This window comes from Podarcis tiliguerta (assembly GCF_965153285.1).
Source record: "Podarcis tiliguerta genome assembly, chromosome: 9".
Lineage (NCBI taxonomy): Eukaryota > Metazoa > Chordata > Lepidosauria > Squamata > Lacertidae > Podarcis > Podarcis tiliguerta.
The window spans coordinates 10,451,453-10,470,744 of record NC_139542.1 but is presented as its reverse complement, the minus strand read 5'-3'; the positions used below and the strand labels follow the sequence as shown (position 1 = coordinate 10,470,744).

Here is a 19,292-nt window from a genome sequence, read left to right as displayed (position 1 = left end):
TTACACGCTAGGTACCACCAGGCAGGAGGGATTTTATATTGTTTGCCCTGCATGTTGCATCCGGGAAGGACATGCAGATAATCTCTTTGTTCAGAAGCCCATTATCATCACTTACCAACACAAAGGATGTTGAAGCAGAAACCCTGCGAGGTTGACTTGTTGACCAGCTGATCAGGGAGGCTGTCAAAACCAACATGGCCCGAGAGGGACAGGTTTCGGAGATCATCGTTCTGAAATTGCAAAGAAGAAACATGTCAAGGTTTTTATAGAGTTGGCTTTATCATTGCTTATCAATGAGAAGCAACCATGGCCACCGATATCACACCATCATGTCACATCACGTAAATGCATCCTCCATTGAAATAAACATATCTAGCTTTCTTTCAAATACATTTCTTTCAAATACATTTAGATGCAGAAACTAGAGTTCTTTGGAAGAAAGATGAGATTTGTCTGCAATAAACAGCAAGAACAGGCAGCTTCTAGGTTCTGAAATACTCTGTTTCATGGAGGGCAAACATAAGTAAATCTTTAAAAAAAAATAATAATCACCTTTTAAAAATACTGATTAGCACCCTGCTTCTCAGGAATAAAAAGATAAAGCTGTACGGAAAGAGAAAAAGTTTCCTTACACAGAGTCAGCCTAGAGATGCACGGGCCTGTCTAGGGCCCCATCTCCTCTTTGCATTTAAATAACTATCATACTACTTTATACAGCCATGGCTTACTCCAATGAATTCTGGGAAGTGTAGTTTGTTAAGGGTGCTGAGACTTGTTAGGAGACACCTATTCCCCTCACTGAGCTACAATTCCCAGAGTTCCATGGGAAGAGGGATTGACTGTTAAACCACTCTGGGAATTGGAACTCTGCGAATGAGAGAGGGGTCTCCAAACAACTGGTTTGGCCAAAATTGGCACGTTTAATTTTATTTATTTAGAAAGATGTGCAAGCTGTGTAAATCTCCAAATTCTCCAAGCTGTGTGCATTTCTGAAATTATCAGTAAGATACAGGTAAAATTGAAAACACAAATACACATAAAGCACAACTGAAAATCGATCAAACAGAGATAAAAAATTCAATAAAACTTATGCAGAACATGTCACATATGGGGCTTGTAAAAGCTTAAGTTCCAGCACTCTTCACATAATATGTTATGTTATACCAACTTCTTTTGACAAAAGACTGTCCGGGGGCGGGGAGGGATGGCTAGTAGCCATTTGGGCCCAACTAGTTGTAATTAGCTGCATTGCACTGTTTAAGGGAGCTTTAATCCCAAAACATCTGGAGGGCAGCAGGTTGAAGAAGGTTGATCTAAACTATCAGGGGTCTGTACTATCCATTTTGAAATTTGGGGCAGCCCCATTGATATTGAGGGCACACTACAGTCCAATGCGTGGATTCCTTTCCCATTCACAGTGTGTGTGCCTATATACACTGGTACCCCGCAAGACGAATGCCTCGGAACACGAAAAACTCGCAAGACGAAAGAGTTTTTCATTTTCTGAGGTGCTTCGCAAGACGGATTTCCCTAAGGGCTTGCTTCGCTAGACGAAATGGCCCTGCCTCTTGTGTCATGGCGACGCGCACTGCACGCACGCACACTCGCTTGCCCGCTCCTCCGGCTCCCTCCCACCTTCCCGCTGACGGTTGGTGCCTCGCGCCGCTGCCCACCCCCCTCGCGCGTTCCCTTCAGAGAGCCGTTGCTGCCAGCGCCTCTCTCTCCCTGGTGGCGGTTCTGCCTAGTTGCGCTCCTGAGCCCCGCCGCCCTCCAGCAGCCACGTCGCACGGTGGCCACAACGCGCGGGTGAGTCTGAGGTACCGGCTGCGGCAGCTGTCCTGCTTCTCCCTGCCCCTCCCCGCCGTTGTCAGTGTTTAAATGCAGTGGTGCTTCGCAAGACGAAAAAACTCGTACAATGAAAAAACTCGCGGAACGAATTAATTTCATCTTGCGAGGCACCACTGTATGTTTGTTTGGGGGCGGACTTTGGTAATCTTTGGTAATATGGTGCTCTGGGGGAGGTGAAAAACTGGCACCCCCAAATGGATCTTTTCTATCATGGATCTTCTCAATTTTGTGGCGCTTTGGCTCAAGTGCCCTGTACAGTCATACCTCATGTTACATCCGCTTCATGTTACGTTCTTTCACGTTACGTCCCGCGGCGACCCGGAAGTATTGGAAAGGGTTACTTCCGGGTTTTGCCGCTCGCACATGCTCAGACACACAAAATGATGTCACACGCATGTGCAGAAGAGGCGGATTTCAACCTGCGCTGCGTTCTTTTCATGTTGCGAACGGGCCTCCGGAACGGATCCCGTTCGTAACCAGAGGTACGACTGTATAGGAAAACCCTCCACAACACCCTAAATCGGGCACTGCGTTTTCTACCTATCTATTATACATACATATATATTATTATTATTAATTGGATTTATATACCACTCTATACCCGGGGGTCTCAGGGCAGTTCACAGAAGAAAATATAGAGAGGAATGAACAGGGCGTGGGGTGGAAACACAACAGAAAGAACGTCATTCCAGGAGAATAAAAGTGAGAGGCCCAAGAATAAGCATTTCCCTCGCAACCATCCAAAAAGCACAGAAGGAAAGTTTGCCATGTGATGGGCAGCCACTTCTGGAATTGCCATCTCCACTGTGGGCTGCTATTTATAAACCAAGCGGGGCTCTGCTAACCGGAGCTAATAAAATTGAAGCGCCGCAACTGTGCCCTAAGTCATCCGCTGTCCTTCAGCAGGCCTTGGAGGAGGAGAAGGAGGAGAGCGCAGAATTCTTCTGGCTCAAAGAGAAAAGAGGATTTTCCTCCTCCCCCCCTTCCCACACAGCCCCAAGGCTCAGATCCAAAGCATGGCAGGGAAGCAACACAGAAGACTATTTCCAGTCTCAGGAAAAAGTAAAGGGGGGAAACCCATTAGCTTGACTCACACTTTTCTCTCTGGCGAGATACAATTATTCGGAGCAACTGGTGCAAACTGTAGTCTTGTTAATGACCGCCATTAATGTTAACGCTGTCCTTCACGTCTAACATTTAGAATTTAGAAAGAAATAATGAAATGAAATATTTTATGGATGTGTTGATTGCCCGGGGCTCCTTGGGTTGTACAGAAATCAAATCAAATAAATAAAATTCTGGCCTCAGCTCCACTTAAGTCAATCTTAAAGGTCACGATGGAGCCTTAGGAGGACATTATTGGTCTGCCTTCCAAAAATGTCTACACAAGCTACCAACTCAGAAACCTTCCCCCCCCTTTCCTTTCTTTTTTACTATTTACACACAAGTCATTTGTGGAGTAACCAAACAGTTTGAAACCAAAGACTCATGTGCCTTCCAATTTACACAACCAGCCCCTGCCTACTCCCCTGGAGGAAATTCCAGCTCATCACAGATGACTATGCAAGTGGCTATTTACAAGCAAGTTTACTGAATTAGTACAAGTGCTTGCAGATGGGTGTTTGTATCAATTGCCCCTCCCTTGGAAAATACCGTTCTCCTGTGGACTAGTCAAAGCCAGAGCTTGCATTATCATCCAGAATTGAAATGAGATCTTATTTCTTATTCGAACGATTGCAGCAGAGCTTTATATCACTGGCAGCATTTCAAACAGGATGAAATCACATATCAATCTTGGATGTGTTTGAGGATACTGGGTTCACAGCCAAGGAGCTCAGGGGATTTCCCAATCCCAGGTTTTCATCAAACAAGAAACAGTACTGTAAGAGAAGTTGCTTCTGCTCAAGGTGGGAAGCATTTCGAGGCTTTAACAGAAGAACAAGCCTTGCTGAGGAAAGCTTGGCACGGCTTCTGTACAGGGAAGCCTTGCCTCCTCAGTAACAGCCTTCTTCAGGAATTCCTTGCTCCACTGAGGCTCAGCGAGACAGTTGCCTCAGGGAACTTTGTAATGGAACCTCTGCTTTATGGAGGATATGACTACTAATGGCTACTACCCACAATGGTTATGTTTTACTTCATCTGTCAGAGGCAGTGGACCCTTGAAGGCAGGGGAGAGGGCAGCTGCAACACTCAAGTCCTGCTTTCAGGCTTCCCACTGGGGCATCGGCATAGCCACTGTGAGAATAGGATGCTGAACTGGCCTGATCCTGCAAACTCCTCTTATGTTCTTATGGCAGATGTGCTGGTCAGTTTTCAAGACTCTTTTTCCACCCCGAAATACCTCCACGCTGGGTTTGTCTGCTTGTCAAGCGACGCTGCTTTTCCTGGATCCCTCTCTGGCTTGTACTAATTTTAAAAGACGCCACATAGACAAAGTTTACCAAGCCAGCCAGGGAGCACAATAAGTATCAACCAAAACGGCAAGCTCACGATTTGATTTAAGTTCTCCTCTCCAAGGAACCCTTTCTCTTCCTCCAAAGCTTTTCCCCCTGCCAAACAAATCTTGAAAGCGGTAGGCTTATTCTTCTCCTTTTAAGACATGCAGCTTAAAGAAAACCTGCTAGAACAATTTACTCGCTCATGGCAAATGTCGTGAGCCAACTGCTGTTGGCGGGAAGCGAAGTGGGGATTGTACAGTGTATGGACATCCTCCCATCTGTAAGTGATAGAACCACTCTTGAAACAGAATTCAGAGAGGTGTGCTTGCTTTTGAAAAACATTTCAGCAAAGCGGCTGTGCTTTCACTAGGGAGACGCGGGTGGCGCTGTGGGTAAAACCTCAGCGCCTAGGACTTGCCGATCGCATGGTCGGCGGTTCGAATCCCTGCGGCGGGGTGCGCTCCCGTCGTTCGGTCCCAGCGCCTGCCAACCTAGCAGTTTGAAAGCACTCTTAAGTGCAAGTAGATAAATAGGGACCGCTTACCAGCGGGAAGGTAAACGGCGTTCCGTGTGCTGCGCTGGCTCGCCAGATGCAGCTTGTCACGCTGGCCACATGACCCGGAAGTGTCTTCGGACAGCGCTGGCTCCCGGCCTATAGAGTGAGATGAGCCCACAACCCTAGAGTCTGGCAAGACTGGCCCGTACGGGCAGGGGTACCTTTACCTTTACTAAATTCAGAATACAGTGGTACCTCGGGTTACATATGCTTCAGGTTACATACGCTTCAGGTTACATATGCCGCTCACCCAGAAACAGTGCTTCAGCTTAAGAACTTTGCTTCAGGATAAGAACAGAAATCGGGCTCTGGTGGTGTGGCGGCAGCAGGAGGCCCCATTAGCTAAAGTGGTGCTTCAGCTTAAGAACAGTTTCAGGTTAAGAACGGACCTCCAGAACGAATTAAGTACTTAACCCGAGGTACCACTGTAAGTGTTTATGAGTATCGTCATCAGACAACGCTGCTCCCCCAACAGAGGAGGCTTACGCTGTGAAAGCTGTTCACGAGGAACATCTTAGAATAGATATGCAATTGTTTGTATAGATGAGTGTGCTTTTATATGGGGGGCATGATGCACAGGTAAGCTTGTTATTTGAACGAAATGTGCCCCAGTGACTCACACCTGTGCCGTTGTCTGTGATCTTGAAAGGGAAACCATATGTCTGCTCCCCCCCCCAAATCAGTGCCTTGAACACATAACACCAGTTTGTGGGGAGGCAGAAAGCACTGTAACAGAAGGCAGGACTGAGCCTGAAAATACGGCAAAAGGGAAACAGAGGGTTGTGCCTAATTAAGCCCAGCTCAGCGTGAAACCCACGTAAAACAAATGGACCTATGTTAGCCATGCCCATAAATTTCGATGGGTCTACTCTGAGTAGAGAGAACATCAGCTACAATCCAGTGTTAACAACACCCCTGGTTCAAAAGATGCTTATTTAACTCGCTGGAATTGCATTCAGATAAGCAAGCATTTTGATTTCCAAATACAGAGGGAAAAGGAGGTCTATGTATGTAGTCTGTATCCATTCTGAAGGAAATCAGCCCTGAGTGCTCACTGGAAGGACAGATCCTGAAGCTGAGGCTCCAATACTTTGGCCACCTCATGAGAAGAGAAGACTCCCTGGAAAAGACCCTGATGTTGGGAAAGATGGAGGGCACAACGAGAAGGGGACGACAGAGGACGAGACGGTTGGACAGTGTTCTCGAAGCTACCAGCATGAGTCTGACCAAACTGGGGGAGGCAGTGGAAGACAGGAGTGCCTGGCGTGCTCTGGTCCATGAGGTCACGAAGAGTTGGACATGACTAAACAACTAAACAACAACGGTCTATCTGAAGAAGTGTGCATGCACACAAAAGCTCATACCAATAACAAACTTAGTTGGTCTCTAAGGTGCTACTGGAAGGAATCTTTTTATTTTATTTTGTAGTCTACCAGAACACCCTTGGTGAGCTTCAGAGGGAGACGTGTTTAAATTCCCTTCTCCCACTTAAGGATCCTACAGAGGAGATTCCACTTTAGCATTTAGTGCCTGGAGCTTTGGGGATGTGTCCCCCGCCCCCTGCCCCCACATCTTCGTTTTTTCGAAAGAGCCCCGACACAAACATGACAATCCGACCTCGCTCACTGCAGGGAGAGCAAACTCTGATCTCCAAGGCAGAACTGTTTGGCTAGAAAGGTCAGTTCAAACTCCAAGCAGTAACAGCACCACTTCTGCCAAGAAACGACATAAAAGGCCATTTCCCTTCCTTAGGGTTTTTCCTCCAAACCGCTAAGATTTCTATTTGGAGTAGAAGTGACTAATGCATCTACCAGTTCTCATGTCACAAATTACTAACCAGCAGAAAAAGCTGAAGGGTGTTTTTTTTTCTTTCTTCTTTCCCCTTTCCTGGTGGGGTGGGGGGGAAGATAAGAACCATGTGTGCACATTCCTGCAAGTCTTGTGAAGTGGGGAGGAAAGGGAAAGGGGGAAAGAAACACACACACACACACACGGCACCATGTGACAAACAAATATGAAGAATTTCCAACGACAAAGTCCAATCAAAAACAGATGCTCTTCCCTCCCGCTTCTCCACATGCCTAGTCTTGAGCTGCCAATCTGAACTGCTGCATTTAAGCCAATAAGGGCAGAGTGTATATCGGTCGTTTCCCGAAACTTTTAGGTAGAAACGGCACATTACTGCCATTACTATACAGCTAAGAAAGGAGAGCAAGATTGAGGGCAAATGCAATGGGCTGCATCCAACTAGGTTCTGCTCGGTGCAGAACCACAGACATGCATGCCCATCAACTTCAATGGGTCTACTCTTGAGTAGGGCTGGTACTGGAGACAACCCAATGTGGCTTTCCCAAAGGAAACCAGAGGAAGCCCAGAGCACAATCTCTTGAGTCGCAACTGGATGAGTGCCTCTTGGCCTGTGGGGCTGCTCACATCCTGCTTTCTTCACCCCCTTTGGAATAAGGAAATAAAAGCCAAGTTTTTTTCCAGGGCAAAGGATGCCTTGATTTGTATGTGTATTGGGACGGCTTGAATTGTAAAGCTATTTAGAAGCCCATTTATTATTATTATTATTATTATTATTATTATTATTATACCCCGCCCTCCCAGGCCAGAGCCAGGCTAAGGGTGGTTAACACCAGTAAAAGTACAGTAAAAACATAATAGGGGGAAAAAGAAAAGAAAAGAAACCCCAATTTAAAATACAGGTTAAAATGCAATTTAAAATGCAGACTCATTTTAAAAGTAGCCCATAGATCAAAACCATAAGCGGAGAGAAACATAAGGCTCAGACTGAGTCCAAACCAAAGACCAGGCGGAACAGCTCTGTCTTGCAGGCCCTGCGGAAGGATGTCAAGTCCCACAGGGCCCTAGTTTCTTGTGGCAGAGCGTTCCACCAAGTCGGGGCCAGTACTGAAAAAGCCCTGGCCCTAGTTGAGACCAATCTAACCACCTTGCGACTTGGGACCTCCAAAATGTTGTCATTTGACTGTTACAACTTTCCTCTAAAAGAAAAGGGGAAAAACAACCTTCGAGAACCACACCTACATTTAAAACCTACTCCATTTTATCACATTGACAGGCAGTGTGGCACAGTGGTTAGAGTGTCGGACTAGGACCTGGGAGACCAGGGTTTGAATCCTCACTCGGCCACGAAGATCAGTGGGTGACCTTGGGCCACTCATGACCTCCCAGCCTAACCTACCTCACAGGGTTGTTGTGAGGGTTAAATGTGGAAGGGTGCCAAGCCATGTACCTTGAGCTTCTTCGGGAAAAGGGTGAGACGTGAATACAACAAACAAATAATAAACATCATGCGAAGGCTCCTAAGTGGCTTACAGGTTGAAGGAGACAATTAAAAAAAAGAAAGAAATCACATCCATGCAGCAATCCTAGTAAAACAAAACAAGAAGACAGCAGAAACCCACTCCTTCGCCTCTTCAGCAGCACAGCTAAGCAGCAGTTGCCCAGTTAAAAGCCAGGTCCCATAGCCAGTCTCCTATGGGTTTGGTGGGTTTTCCCAGGGAATGAGTCTCGTAACAAGAGAGAAGCCACCAAGAAGTCCCTGTTCCTTGTCCCACTTGCCACCTCCTTGGAAGCTCTCAAAAGCATAAATGGAAGCAGAGAGCTGAGGGTGCTTGGAAATATTAAATATTCCCCAGGCTTCCAGTTAACCCTGTTAAGGGCCCTGGCTGAAAAAGTTAGAAGCCGGTTTGAAAAATCGAAGCACAGATAGCATGCCCACAGTCCATTGAGTTCAGATGTAGCTGAATGGGTAAAGGCAGTGAGAAACTCAGATATGTCACCAAATTCCTCCTTAAATCAAAGTTACAGTTGTCAAAACCTTTTGCCATTTTGGGGCTAGATGGCTCTCAAGTCCTATTTTTCAAATGATGGGCTGACTGTGATTGATTCTCAGTTAAACACCTGGCTGGTTCAGATGACAACCCTGAGCTGGGATAAGAGCCTTGAGAACTTAAAAAGAATTAAATCCACTTGATCCAGGGACGGTCCACATATATATTGGCCTATTCCGACCTCTTTTTCTTAAAGTTGGCTGCTCCTGCTCAGGCTGCACAGCAAAAGCATTTTGGTTCCAGAAATTTGTTCTGATTGTGCAGATAAAATATAACAGATAGAATTCCACCTCCAGGTGGTGGAAATGTCAGGTGCCCTCCTGGCATCCACGCTTGGTCGCAAGCGGTCAAAAGCCAGGTGCAAAATGCGCCTGGCGCCTGGCTAATTTCGAACACTGTCTTATACTGAAACAGACCACTGGTCCATTTAGCTCAGTATTGTCTGCACTGATGGACTACACTACGAGTCTCTCCCAGCCCTACCTGGAGATGCTGGGGACTGAAAGTGGGACCTTCTGCATGCAAAACAGATGCTCTCTCACTGAGCTATGGACGTTCCCAGTTGCCATGCATGCGCCACCCACAGGGCGCAAGGCGATCTGCATGACCTGTGCTTTGACAGGAAGAGAGCTTTCAGCTTGAGGCTGCTGCAGAGTCCATGCTAGCTTCCTTCCCTCTGAGGAGGAAGGCAGAGAGAGAGAGAGAGAGAGAGAGAGAGAGAATGCCATTCTGCATAGTGCAAAAAGGTGAGAGTTTGGCATGCCTGTACTACATCAAGGTTGTGTATGGACAGGTGTGACAGAGGTAAATCACCTTTGCCCAGGTGTGGCAGCCACCATGCCCATGCCAGTGATTTTACGCTGTTGTTGTTGTTGTTTAGTCGTTTAGTCATGTCCGACTTTCTGTGACCCCATGGACCAGAGCACGCCAGGCACTCCTGTCTTCCACTGACTCCCGCAGTTTGGTCAAATTCATGTTTGTAGCTTCGAGAACACTGTCCAACCATCTCGTCCTCTGTCATCCCCTTCTCCTTGTGCCCTCAATCTTTCCCAGCATCAGGGTCTTTTCCAGGGAGTCTTCTCTTCTCATGAGGTGGCCAAAGCATTGGCGCCTCAGCTTCACGATCTGTCCTTCCAGTGAGCACTCAGGGCTGCTTTCCTTCAGAATGGATACGTTTGATCTTCTTGCAGTCCATGGGACTCTCAAGAGTCTCCTCCAGCACCATAATTCATAATTCATTTTATGCTGACGACATGAAAAAAGAGCATACCTGTCCATCTTTTAAGGTGCCATAACCAGTGGTTCTCAACCTGTGGGTCCCCAGATGTTGTTGGACTACAACTCCCATCATCCCTGAGCTCTGGCCTCGCTAGCTAGGGGTGATGGGAGTTGTAGTTCAACAACATCTGGGGACCCACAGGTTGAGAAAAGCTGCCGGATAAGACTCTTGTGTTATTTCAGTGACTTGGGAGACACACACACAAAATAACTCCAGCCGTCTTCCAGCTTACAAAGGAAGCTTGATCGCCTGCAGGCATTTCATATTCATCCTGGGCGAGTGGCTATTTTAAAAACTCCTGCCATAATCACAGTGACATCTTATGTATGTATGTATGTATGTATGTATATGCAAAATGCTATTATGTGCTGGAGCAATCTGTCAGCCTTAGCTAAAATCTTTGATTGAGCACCAAATTGTGTTTAAGGTTTTGAAGCCAAAACGCTCAGCTTTTTTTCTTCTTTCTTTTTGCAGACAGAGGGAGAAAAATATATTAGCTGTGCCTCAGAGAGCTCTCCCAGCTGTGGATCTCACTCATGTGTGATGCAGAGTCATAATAAATACTTAAGCAGTGGTGGCGAGGGGACGACTCCTCCCCTTGCTGCTGCATTAATCTAAGTCTACGTAGAAAAAACCCACACCAAATAACATAAAACCCAAACATTCTTTACATAGGCGAACAGAGAAAGGAATGTTCTCACAGTTCCTTCGCATTCTGTGCCCACAGGGGACTACAACATGCATGCATGCATCTGATTATTCTACTCTTAAGTACCACATCAATATTTTAGGTCATAAACAACTTTCCAAAATCAGCTGTATAGAAGCTCATGAGACATCCCAGAGTGTTAAGAGGCTCATAAAGGAATTATAATGAGGCTGATAATTAAACATCTACAGCAGAGGCAAAATTGAATCCTTTGGCCTTATCAACACATGCCACAGAAACAAGGTGGTAGAATTAGCTGCACAAACAGCAAGGCAGGGTGGAGAGGACGGGAAAATCACATTTTAATGCTCCTCTACATTTTTTTTAAGGGACCCTGGATGGAGAAAATGAGCACAGCAGGGAAAGGGCTGTTCCTGAATCTTACCCCCTGACATGCTAGCTTTCTTCTTGCATGGAGTTTTTCTTTTAATGGGGGGGGCCACCCCCAAAATAGCATCTTTGTCCATGGGTTTTACAGACTTCCTCCACTTCTCCCCAACACTGTCTTCACCCCACACACCTCTTCTCATTTCTACTTACAAGTGGCTTCAAATTTCACTGCTCCCAAGTAACAAGGTAATTTGTACATCTAAGCTGCTTAGGCCTTTTAAAAACATATCCATGTGTTTAAAAAAAACACTACATCAACAATTTCTGCATTTGAAAAGAACTGGGACTTTTTATTCCAAAGTCAATAAACTCTTGCCTTGTAAAGATTTGACGTTTTCATCCCCAAAAAGTTTTCAATTTGAGTTTCTACTGATACGAGGCTGCATTTTAATGTTGTATTTTAATCTTGTTTTTAAGTTGTATTTTAATCAATTGTTTTTATACTTGGTGTTAGCCGCCCTGAGCCCGGTCTTGGCTGGGGAGGGTGGGGTATAAATACAAATTATTATTATTATTATTATTATTATTAAAGACAAAAGGAAGGATCCAAAGATATTTCTACCCTTCACTATCAGACATTTGTACATCCCAATTCTGACACACACACACACACACACACACACACACACACACACACACGAAAGCCAAACATAAGGAAATGTGAGCATTCCTATCTCCTTTTCCACACAGAGGTAGTAAATTCATGGCTGATGTGGAGTTTAAACTCTGGTTTAAGTCCAGAATTCAATCATGCAGACCTCATGTGGGGAGGAAAGAGGTTGGGAGTATGAGGAACACAGGCAAGTAAAAGCCAGGGGTTTGAAGGAATGGCACTTGTGGGGTGGGGTAGAAATTTGGTCTGTGTGCAGTTGGAAGAGAGCTGAGAGTGGAGGGGATTAGCTGGGTGGGAATGGTTTAGATGGGGATTACTAGTTCTAATCCTATTCATCCCAGACTTCAGTTTGCTGTGAATTTGTTTTCATTGCTCCTCAAATAAACAAACACTCTGCTCTAAAACCTGGGTAACTAGCTATCTGTGATATCCAGGCTTCAAGGATCTTGGAACACCTGCTCCACACCTACAAGAGTGAGGTGGGGCAGGACATTTTCCTTTGGGGGGGGTGGGAGAAGAGTCCTGTGCTTTGTGTTTTCCGTGGAAAATTGCCTGTTCCTAAATATGTGTTGTTTGACTCAGATCATTGGGAGCAATGAACGAATGTCAATACAAGCTTGGCAGATTTCAAAGTTGTGATTACTTGGTCTTGCGTCAATCAAGAGTGGTTCACACAACGAATGAGCGAAATACGACGACGACCAAACGATTTAAAGTGGATCCATTAAAGCCCAAACAATGCAACCTGTGATCAATATAGCAGTTAGTGGATATACATTTGGTATATGCCACGGGCTGCTCACCCAAAAAGTTCATACAGGAGGTTCTGAACACTCAGATGTACAGGTGCGTCTTAAGTAGATGACAAAACTGAACTGCAGATGAATCCTGACACATTGTAATAGACTGGGAGCTGCCTCAAAAGGGTGCCACCACAGACAAGGCTCTTTTATCTTGCATTGCCAACCAATGAACATGACCCACCTGGGCTGGTGCCTTTTGGGACTGTCAGGATGGGAAAAAGAGAGGTTGATGACAAGCGAAGCCCCAGAGCCAATGATCTGCAGAGTCAATGACAGGCAAGGCCAGCTAATTGCAATTTAGTCCTCACTTTCCTCCTGGAAATATTGCTGAAAGCACTAGGCCTGAGTTGTGGTTTGTTTCCTTGAATAAAAATTTAACTTCACTGGCCTCTAGTGATTTATTGCTTTTGCTGCTGAGCTATGCCTGATTCCAGCCCCGATACCTGCACAGCAGCCTCTAGTTTTGATGACACCCCTCTTGCAATTCAAAAGAGTTGTTTTGAATCCACGGAACTGTGATTACTATGGAGTAAAGGTAAAGGTAACCATTAGTTCCAGTCGTGACCGACTCTGGGGTTGCGGCACTCATCTCGCTTTATTGGCTGAGGGAGCCGGCATACAGCTTTTGGGTCATGTGGCCAGCATGACTAAGCCACTTCTGGTGAACCAGAGCAGCGCATGGAAACGCTGTTTACCTTCCCGCCAGAGCAGTACCTATTTATATACTTGCACTTTGACGTGCTTTCAAACTGCTAGGTTGGCAGGAGCAGGGACCGAGCAACGGCAGTTCACCCCATTGTGGGGATATGAACCGCGTACCTTCTGATTGGCAAGTCCTAGGCTCTGAGATTTAACCCACAGCACCACCCTGAATTTAACGGGAGCAATCTGGAATGAATGGCTTTAAAGATAGTAGGCTTGAGACTTTAAAACACACACAGTAATCCCAAAACAACCACTCACCCTGGAACTGTTATCCTAAAAGGCATTTGTTGACGCAAAGCACTATGCTTTAAATTGCTACACACCGAAGCACTGATGGAGGCTACCTTACAGATGCCCTCAAGTGACATGAATACGAGAGGCCTCGAAACAGCTGCTCACTGAACTGCCTTGCAAATGTCAGAAAGCTAGCAGAGGCTTTTGCCTGACAGCTATGCAATTAATGTGGCATTGTACAGGGCCCAAGCAGCAACAAAAAGCCCAAACTACTATTGTTTGCAATGTTTATTTTTTCAATATATTGCAGAGAAAGCCAAGTCCTATGTATTCTGCATCCTGCACATAATGTACTACCCTTGTGTTGTGAAAAGCCCCAATAGCTAAGTATCAGCAAAAAATAGCAGGCTTGAGATATATTGGGGGGTGCGAGTAAAAGAAAACAAAGGCAGGAAAAGCTAAGAGGCAGAGATGAAGATGCTGCCTGACACATCTAAGAGTTTTTTCACATCTGGCAAGGTAAGGGCTGGGCATCTGCATCACTGGGCAATCACCCATTGGGCCAAAGAATTGGGGCCCCATCATGCACAAGATAGCAGGATTGCTTCCCTGCTTGGAAAAATCTATCCATGCATTCAGACGGTTGATCCCAGGACTGCAGCCACACTTAAATTAGAGCCAGGTGTGCCCCTACAGATAAGACAACGTGATTGGGTTTTATTTTTAAATGCACACACACACACAGAGCCTGCATACAATGAAATCATAGCAAAACAGAATCATACCTCGGTTATAGCTTAACCTCAAAGTATGCAAAAATCCAATCAATGTGAAATCACGCGGTTAGGAGGGCTCATATCACAAGTTCATGGAATGAATATCCAAATGTAATCTGGAGAATGATGTCAAGCGGGTGGGTTGGAATCTTAGTGAAGGTATATCCCGGGATCCATTCAGTCAGTCGAACTGATCAAGAGGAAGTGCATTCAAATTGCCGATTTCTCATCCCGCATGTAAGTTCCTTAGAGGGACAAGTGCTCAAGTTCCTTCCCCAGCTCTAAGGTTCTAAGATTCTGTGACTGAACCTCCAGCAGCTCGGGCTGCAGGGAAACAGGAAGAGCAGTAGGGCCTGCTGCTGTCAACGTCCCAGTTTGTGCCCTGCACAACCCCAAGGAAGTAGCTATAAGCCTTGGTGAAAGCACTGCTGTTAAGTTTGGCAGCCTTGATCACTGTGGGGGAGAGGCCAGACTTTGTAATGCTGATTAACTAGCTAATAGACAGAAAGGACAAGCTGATAGTGGAGGCTAATGGTTTTAGGGGGTGTTTCTCCCCTTTACAGAGCAATCTAACTGCAGGGGGTAGGGACTGAAGCCAGTGCGGTACAAAGGGTGGGGGGCTGGGAGGGCAGAAAAAGAGGGCCATTTGCGCTTTAAATTGGAAGAACTTTGAAGTACAAGTTATGAGCAGGGCTATCCCAAGAATTTTTGCTGCCCAAAGCAAATAAGCACTCCTCCAAATTCACCTACAGAAATTGACCACTCTGGAAGTTGCATCTCCCATCAGCAATAGCAGTGGGATAGTCTTCTCCACTGCACTCTAGTTTAGAATGTGCGTCACACGTGGCCCTGATCTCCAACAGAGAGGAATGGGCAGAGGATTCCCAGGGCTGCCCCTCCACCCAGGATCTGCCAGCCCCCACTCTGCCTACTGATAGGGCTGGCTGAGCTTTAGGCAACCCAATGAGATGCAAAATAAACAAAATCCTTCCAGTAGCATCTTAGGGACCAACTAAGTTTGTTAGCGCCTAGGACTTGCCGATCGTATGGTCAGCGGTTCGAATCCCCGCGGCGGGGTGAGCTCCCGTCGTTCGGTCCCAGCTCCTGCCCACCTAGCAGTTCGAAAGCACCCTTAAGTGCAAGTAGATAAATAGGTACTTAAGGCCTCTTAAGTGAGATGGGCGCACAACCCTAGAGTCGGACACGACTGGCCCGTATGGGCAGGGGTACCTTTACCTTTTACTAAGTTCGTTATTGGTATGAGCTTTCGTGTGCATGCACACTTCTTCAGATACACTGAAACAGAAGTCTTATACAGTATAAGACTGTATACAGACCCTTATACAATATATAGTGAGAGGGTGGGGAGGGGTACTACTCAGAAGGGTGGTGGGGATGGGTGATTGGCTGATAGGTGTGGTAAACCTGTTAACAGCTGCAATTGGTCTTACAGGAAAAAGCAAGGGGTGAGATGGCTAAAAATAGCTATTATATATAATGAGATAAGAATCCAATGTCTCTATTGACCAGGTCTCGCCATGGTTTTAAGTTTGGTAATAAGTTGCAATTCAGCAACTTCTCTTTCCAGTCTATTTCTGAAATTCTTTTGTAATAAGACAGCTACTTTGACATCTTGTATAGAATGTCCTGGGAGATTGAAGTGTTCTCCTACTGGTTTCTCTGTCTTGTGATTCCCGATATCAGATTTATGTCCATTTATCCTTTGGCACAGGGTTCGGCCTGTTTGTCCAATATGAGATACGTTAGCACAGGGGTGCCCAAACCTTTTTCCAAAGTGGTCCAGATTTGATGAAGGATTTAGCTCCAAAGCTGCTGAGCTTTTTTCAGGATTGAAGTTGCTCAGCTTTTTTTAGGATTTTACCCCAGGACATATACTGCCACAGGCCCCCAAAACGGACTTTGGACATGCCTGGGTGAGCAGCTGCGTATTTTTGCCGCCAGTGTGTTCTGCTTGTGTATTTGGAAACAACACAAATATGAGAGAAGCACCGGGGTCCACCCAGCAGAACCCACCCTGGAATGCCTCACTGCTTGGGACCATGGGGAATACTTCACAGAAGGCTTTGCTAGTCCTACTAATTTATTTGAGAAGTTAACAGTTTGCCGGATTTAAAAAATCATTTGCTGAGGGTTTACAGACCGCGGGTATTCATGGCATTATCAAACAGCAACTTTCCAGAACCAAATCATTCCCACCCACCCAAGTCTGCTGCGGCCTCCACCGCCAGCTGCCAACAATCTGCTGCTACACAGCGCAGGTTAAATTATAGCCCTCATCCATGCAAGTGACTGCTATTCCCTGCTTTGATTTGGCCTGCATATGTGGTATTTGAAAAGGAGAGTCGAAAGCAGGTTTGTAACACTAAAGGAGTTAACTTTAAAACACTCCTCGCCTATGCCAAAAACACACTACACTGCACTATTATTGATAGCAAAATTTATGCCAAAAAAAGCACCTTGGATCTACTGGAGAGTAAATATGCAATCTGGGTTGGGGGGGGGGGAGTCCCAACTTTGTGTTGAAAGCAGTGGAATGGGCCTTAAGTCACAACCAACCTGTCCTTCTCATTTCACTAGGAAATACCCATAAATTAGTAATTCTTGCTCAATTAGAAATACTGTTAACTGTCTCTGTTGAGGTCAGATGCACACGACATATTAAATTGGCCCTAGCCTAGTACAAAGAATAAGCAGAGCACAGTCCAGACTTACTGGGAAGCAAATCCCACTGTACTTAACCAGCTTACTTTTGAGTAAGAATGTTTGGGCTCAGACTGCAAGACAGCCAGCACTGCACCTGTTAAAGCTACACCTTCTATTGTGTTTAGTTTCAACTGCAGTCCTACACAATGACTTTGAAGTAAACCCCATTCAACCTACTTCTGAGGACTGCACTCTCAGTTCATAGACTATTTTAAAAAACCATGCAACTTAAATGCAGCAACTTAAATGGTGCAAGGAAAGAGACATTTTTTCCTGCAACAAAGAACTATGAACAAGCCAGTGTTTAAAGTGGGAATTAAATTTAGTCCTCCTGGATTTACCCTTCAAGTTTCTGGCTGACTTGGTTTAGAAGAAAACATGTGGTTTTGCCAGTGCTCAAATAATTGTTATTTTAAATTAGATTAGGAATAAAGTTACATAACACAAAACATAGGCAGGCATGTGAGTGTCATCCCAAAAACGCTCACAATTCGTTTAACGGCAAACCACACAATTCGTTTGGCAGGTTTGACTTCCTCCAAATAACGCTCCTGCGGTAATTTAAACGAGGCTTTTAGGAATTGTTCCTCCAGTTCAGTCTCCAACCTCGTGCCCCCTACAGATGTTCTGTAGACTGTGTAGAGCATGGCACCCCCACCTGTCAGACCACCAATATTTATCCTAAATCTTCCTTTCAGTGCTTTGAAACCTGTTGTTCCTCCTTGCTTACAGCAGGTCAAGAACCAAGGCCAAATCAGAGTTTAATTCTAATTGGCTCAATATAGAACTAAGGTAAAGGTAAAGGGACCCCTAACCATTAGGTCCAGTCGCGGACGACTCTGGGGTTTCAGCGCTCATCTCGCTTTATTGGCCGAGGGAGCCGGCGTACAGCTTCCGGGTCATGTGGCCAGCATGACTAAGCCGCTTCTGGCGAACCAGAGCAGCGCACGGAAACGCTGTTTACCTTCCCGCTGGAGCGGTACCTATTTATCTACTTGCACTTTGACGTGCTTTCGAACTGCTAGGTTGGCAGGAGCTCGGACCGAGCAACGGGAGCTCACCCCGTCGCAGGAACCGCCGACCTTCTGATCGGCAAGTCCCGGTCCCTAGTGTTTGCTTATTCCTTAAGTCAGTACAATACAACAAAAGGATAAAGAATGTTCTCTAGTAATACACACACACACACACACACACACAGAGAGAGAGAGAGAAAGAAAGAAAGAAAGAAAGAAAGAAAGAAAGAAAGAAAGAAAGAAAGAAAAGTTCCCATAATGCATTCTCTCAGTAAGCATTACACAGATTACACAGAGTTACTTCAACTGACCTGAACATGAGGCTCTAAGGGGAAAACAATATCTGGATTCCTGGAGGTGGGCTGCAGTACCTTTTTTTGGCTGAGGTATGCATCAATAACCGCCACTCGCTCATCTCCAGCCTGTGTGTGCCATCAGCATGTGTCCTGGAAGGCATCTGATTATCTGAGGGGAAATGGTTTTATTTCATCCCTCGATCCATGCTTCCTGTTGAATTCAGAACAGCTGTGGTATTGAATCGCTACTGCACACTTGAAGCCAAAGATTCAAGCCTTTACTGGAACAGCCCCAAGGCTCAGCAGGGAAGCAAGCCCAGGAACCACAGTGGTCTTCATCCTTGGGATAGGATCAAACTAAAAAGGTTTGTTTGTGTTCTGTATGCAGGGCCCATTTGCAGAACAGGAATCTCTGATTGCGCCTAGATACCAAAACGGCTGCAAAGTTACCGTTAATCATGGCATCCATCTAAGGTAGGGCTGTATGCACATCGCAACTGAACTGTGAAATTGGTATTGGCACAGAATTAAACAGTCAAAAAGCCTGAACTTTTTTTTCTCTTCAAAAGCAAACAGAAACAAGTTTCTAGACCTTATGACTGGGTTGACAAAAATGTGACAATACTTGGTAAGATACCTGGTTCCAATCCTTATTGACAGCCACTTTCAGCTCTTCTGAGGAAAGAAGAAATACAAATGTTTTGAAGGCTTGAGCATGACTTTCACTCCCTAGCAGAACCAAAACCAATTATGCAATGCGCACGCATTTGAACTGATGGCCAGCATGCAGAATCTGTGTTGCTTTGGCACAGAATTTTCAAACCCAGCTCTCATCCAGGCAGTGGCGTAGCGTGGGTTGTCAGCACCCGGGGCAAGGCAAGTAATTTGCGCCCCCTAACCCGGGGCAAGGCAAGTAATTTGCGCCCCCCCGCTGCACTGTCCCTCCCCCAGATAGTCCCTCGCTCTCTCTCCGCACCGCACCGCACGCCTGGCACCCTCCCCTCCACAGTGGGCGGCGACCCGGCGGCTCGGATTGGATTCGCACAGCCAG

The 19,292-nt window shown here is 45.9% G+C and overlaps 1 protein-coding gene across 10 annotated transcripts in view; it reads right to left on the bottom strand.

Annotated features, from left to right (window-relative positions):
• Window positions 1-19,292, bottom strand: part of SEPTIN11 (septin 11) — a 110,068-nt gene that overhangs the window by 67,308 nt on the left and 23,468 nt on the right. For all 10 annotated transcript variants that reach the window (XR_014501832.1, XR_014501833.1, XR_014501834.1 and 7 more), the window contains exon 2: window positions 116-230. Coding sequence is in view for 7 of the 10 variants with exons in the window: in XM_083398510.1 (XP_083254636.1) it covers window positions 116-230 (115 nt within the window). In the remaining 3 variants the exon portion in view is untranslated. The remainder of the gene's footprint in view (window positions 1-115; window positions 231-19,292) is intronic.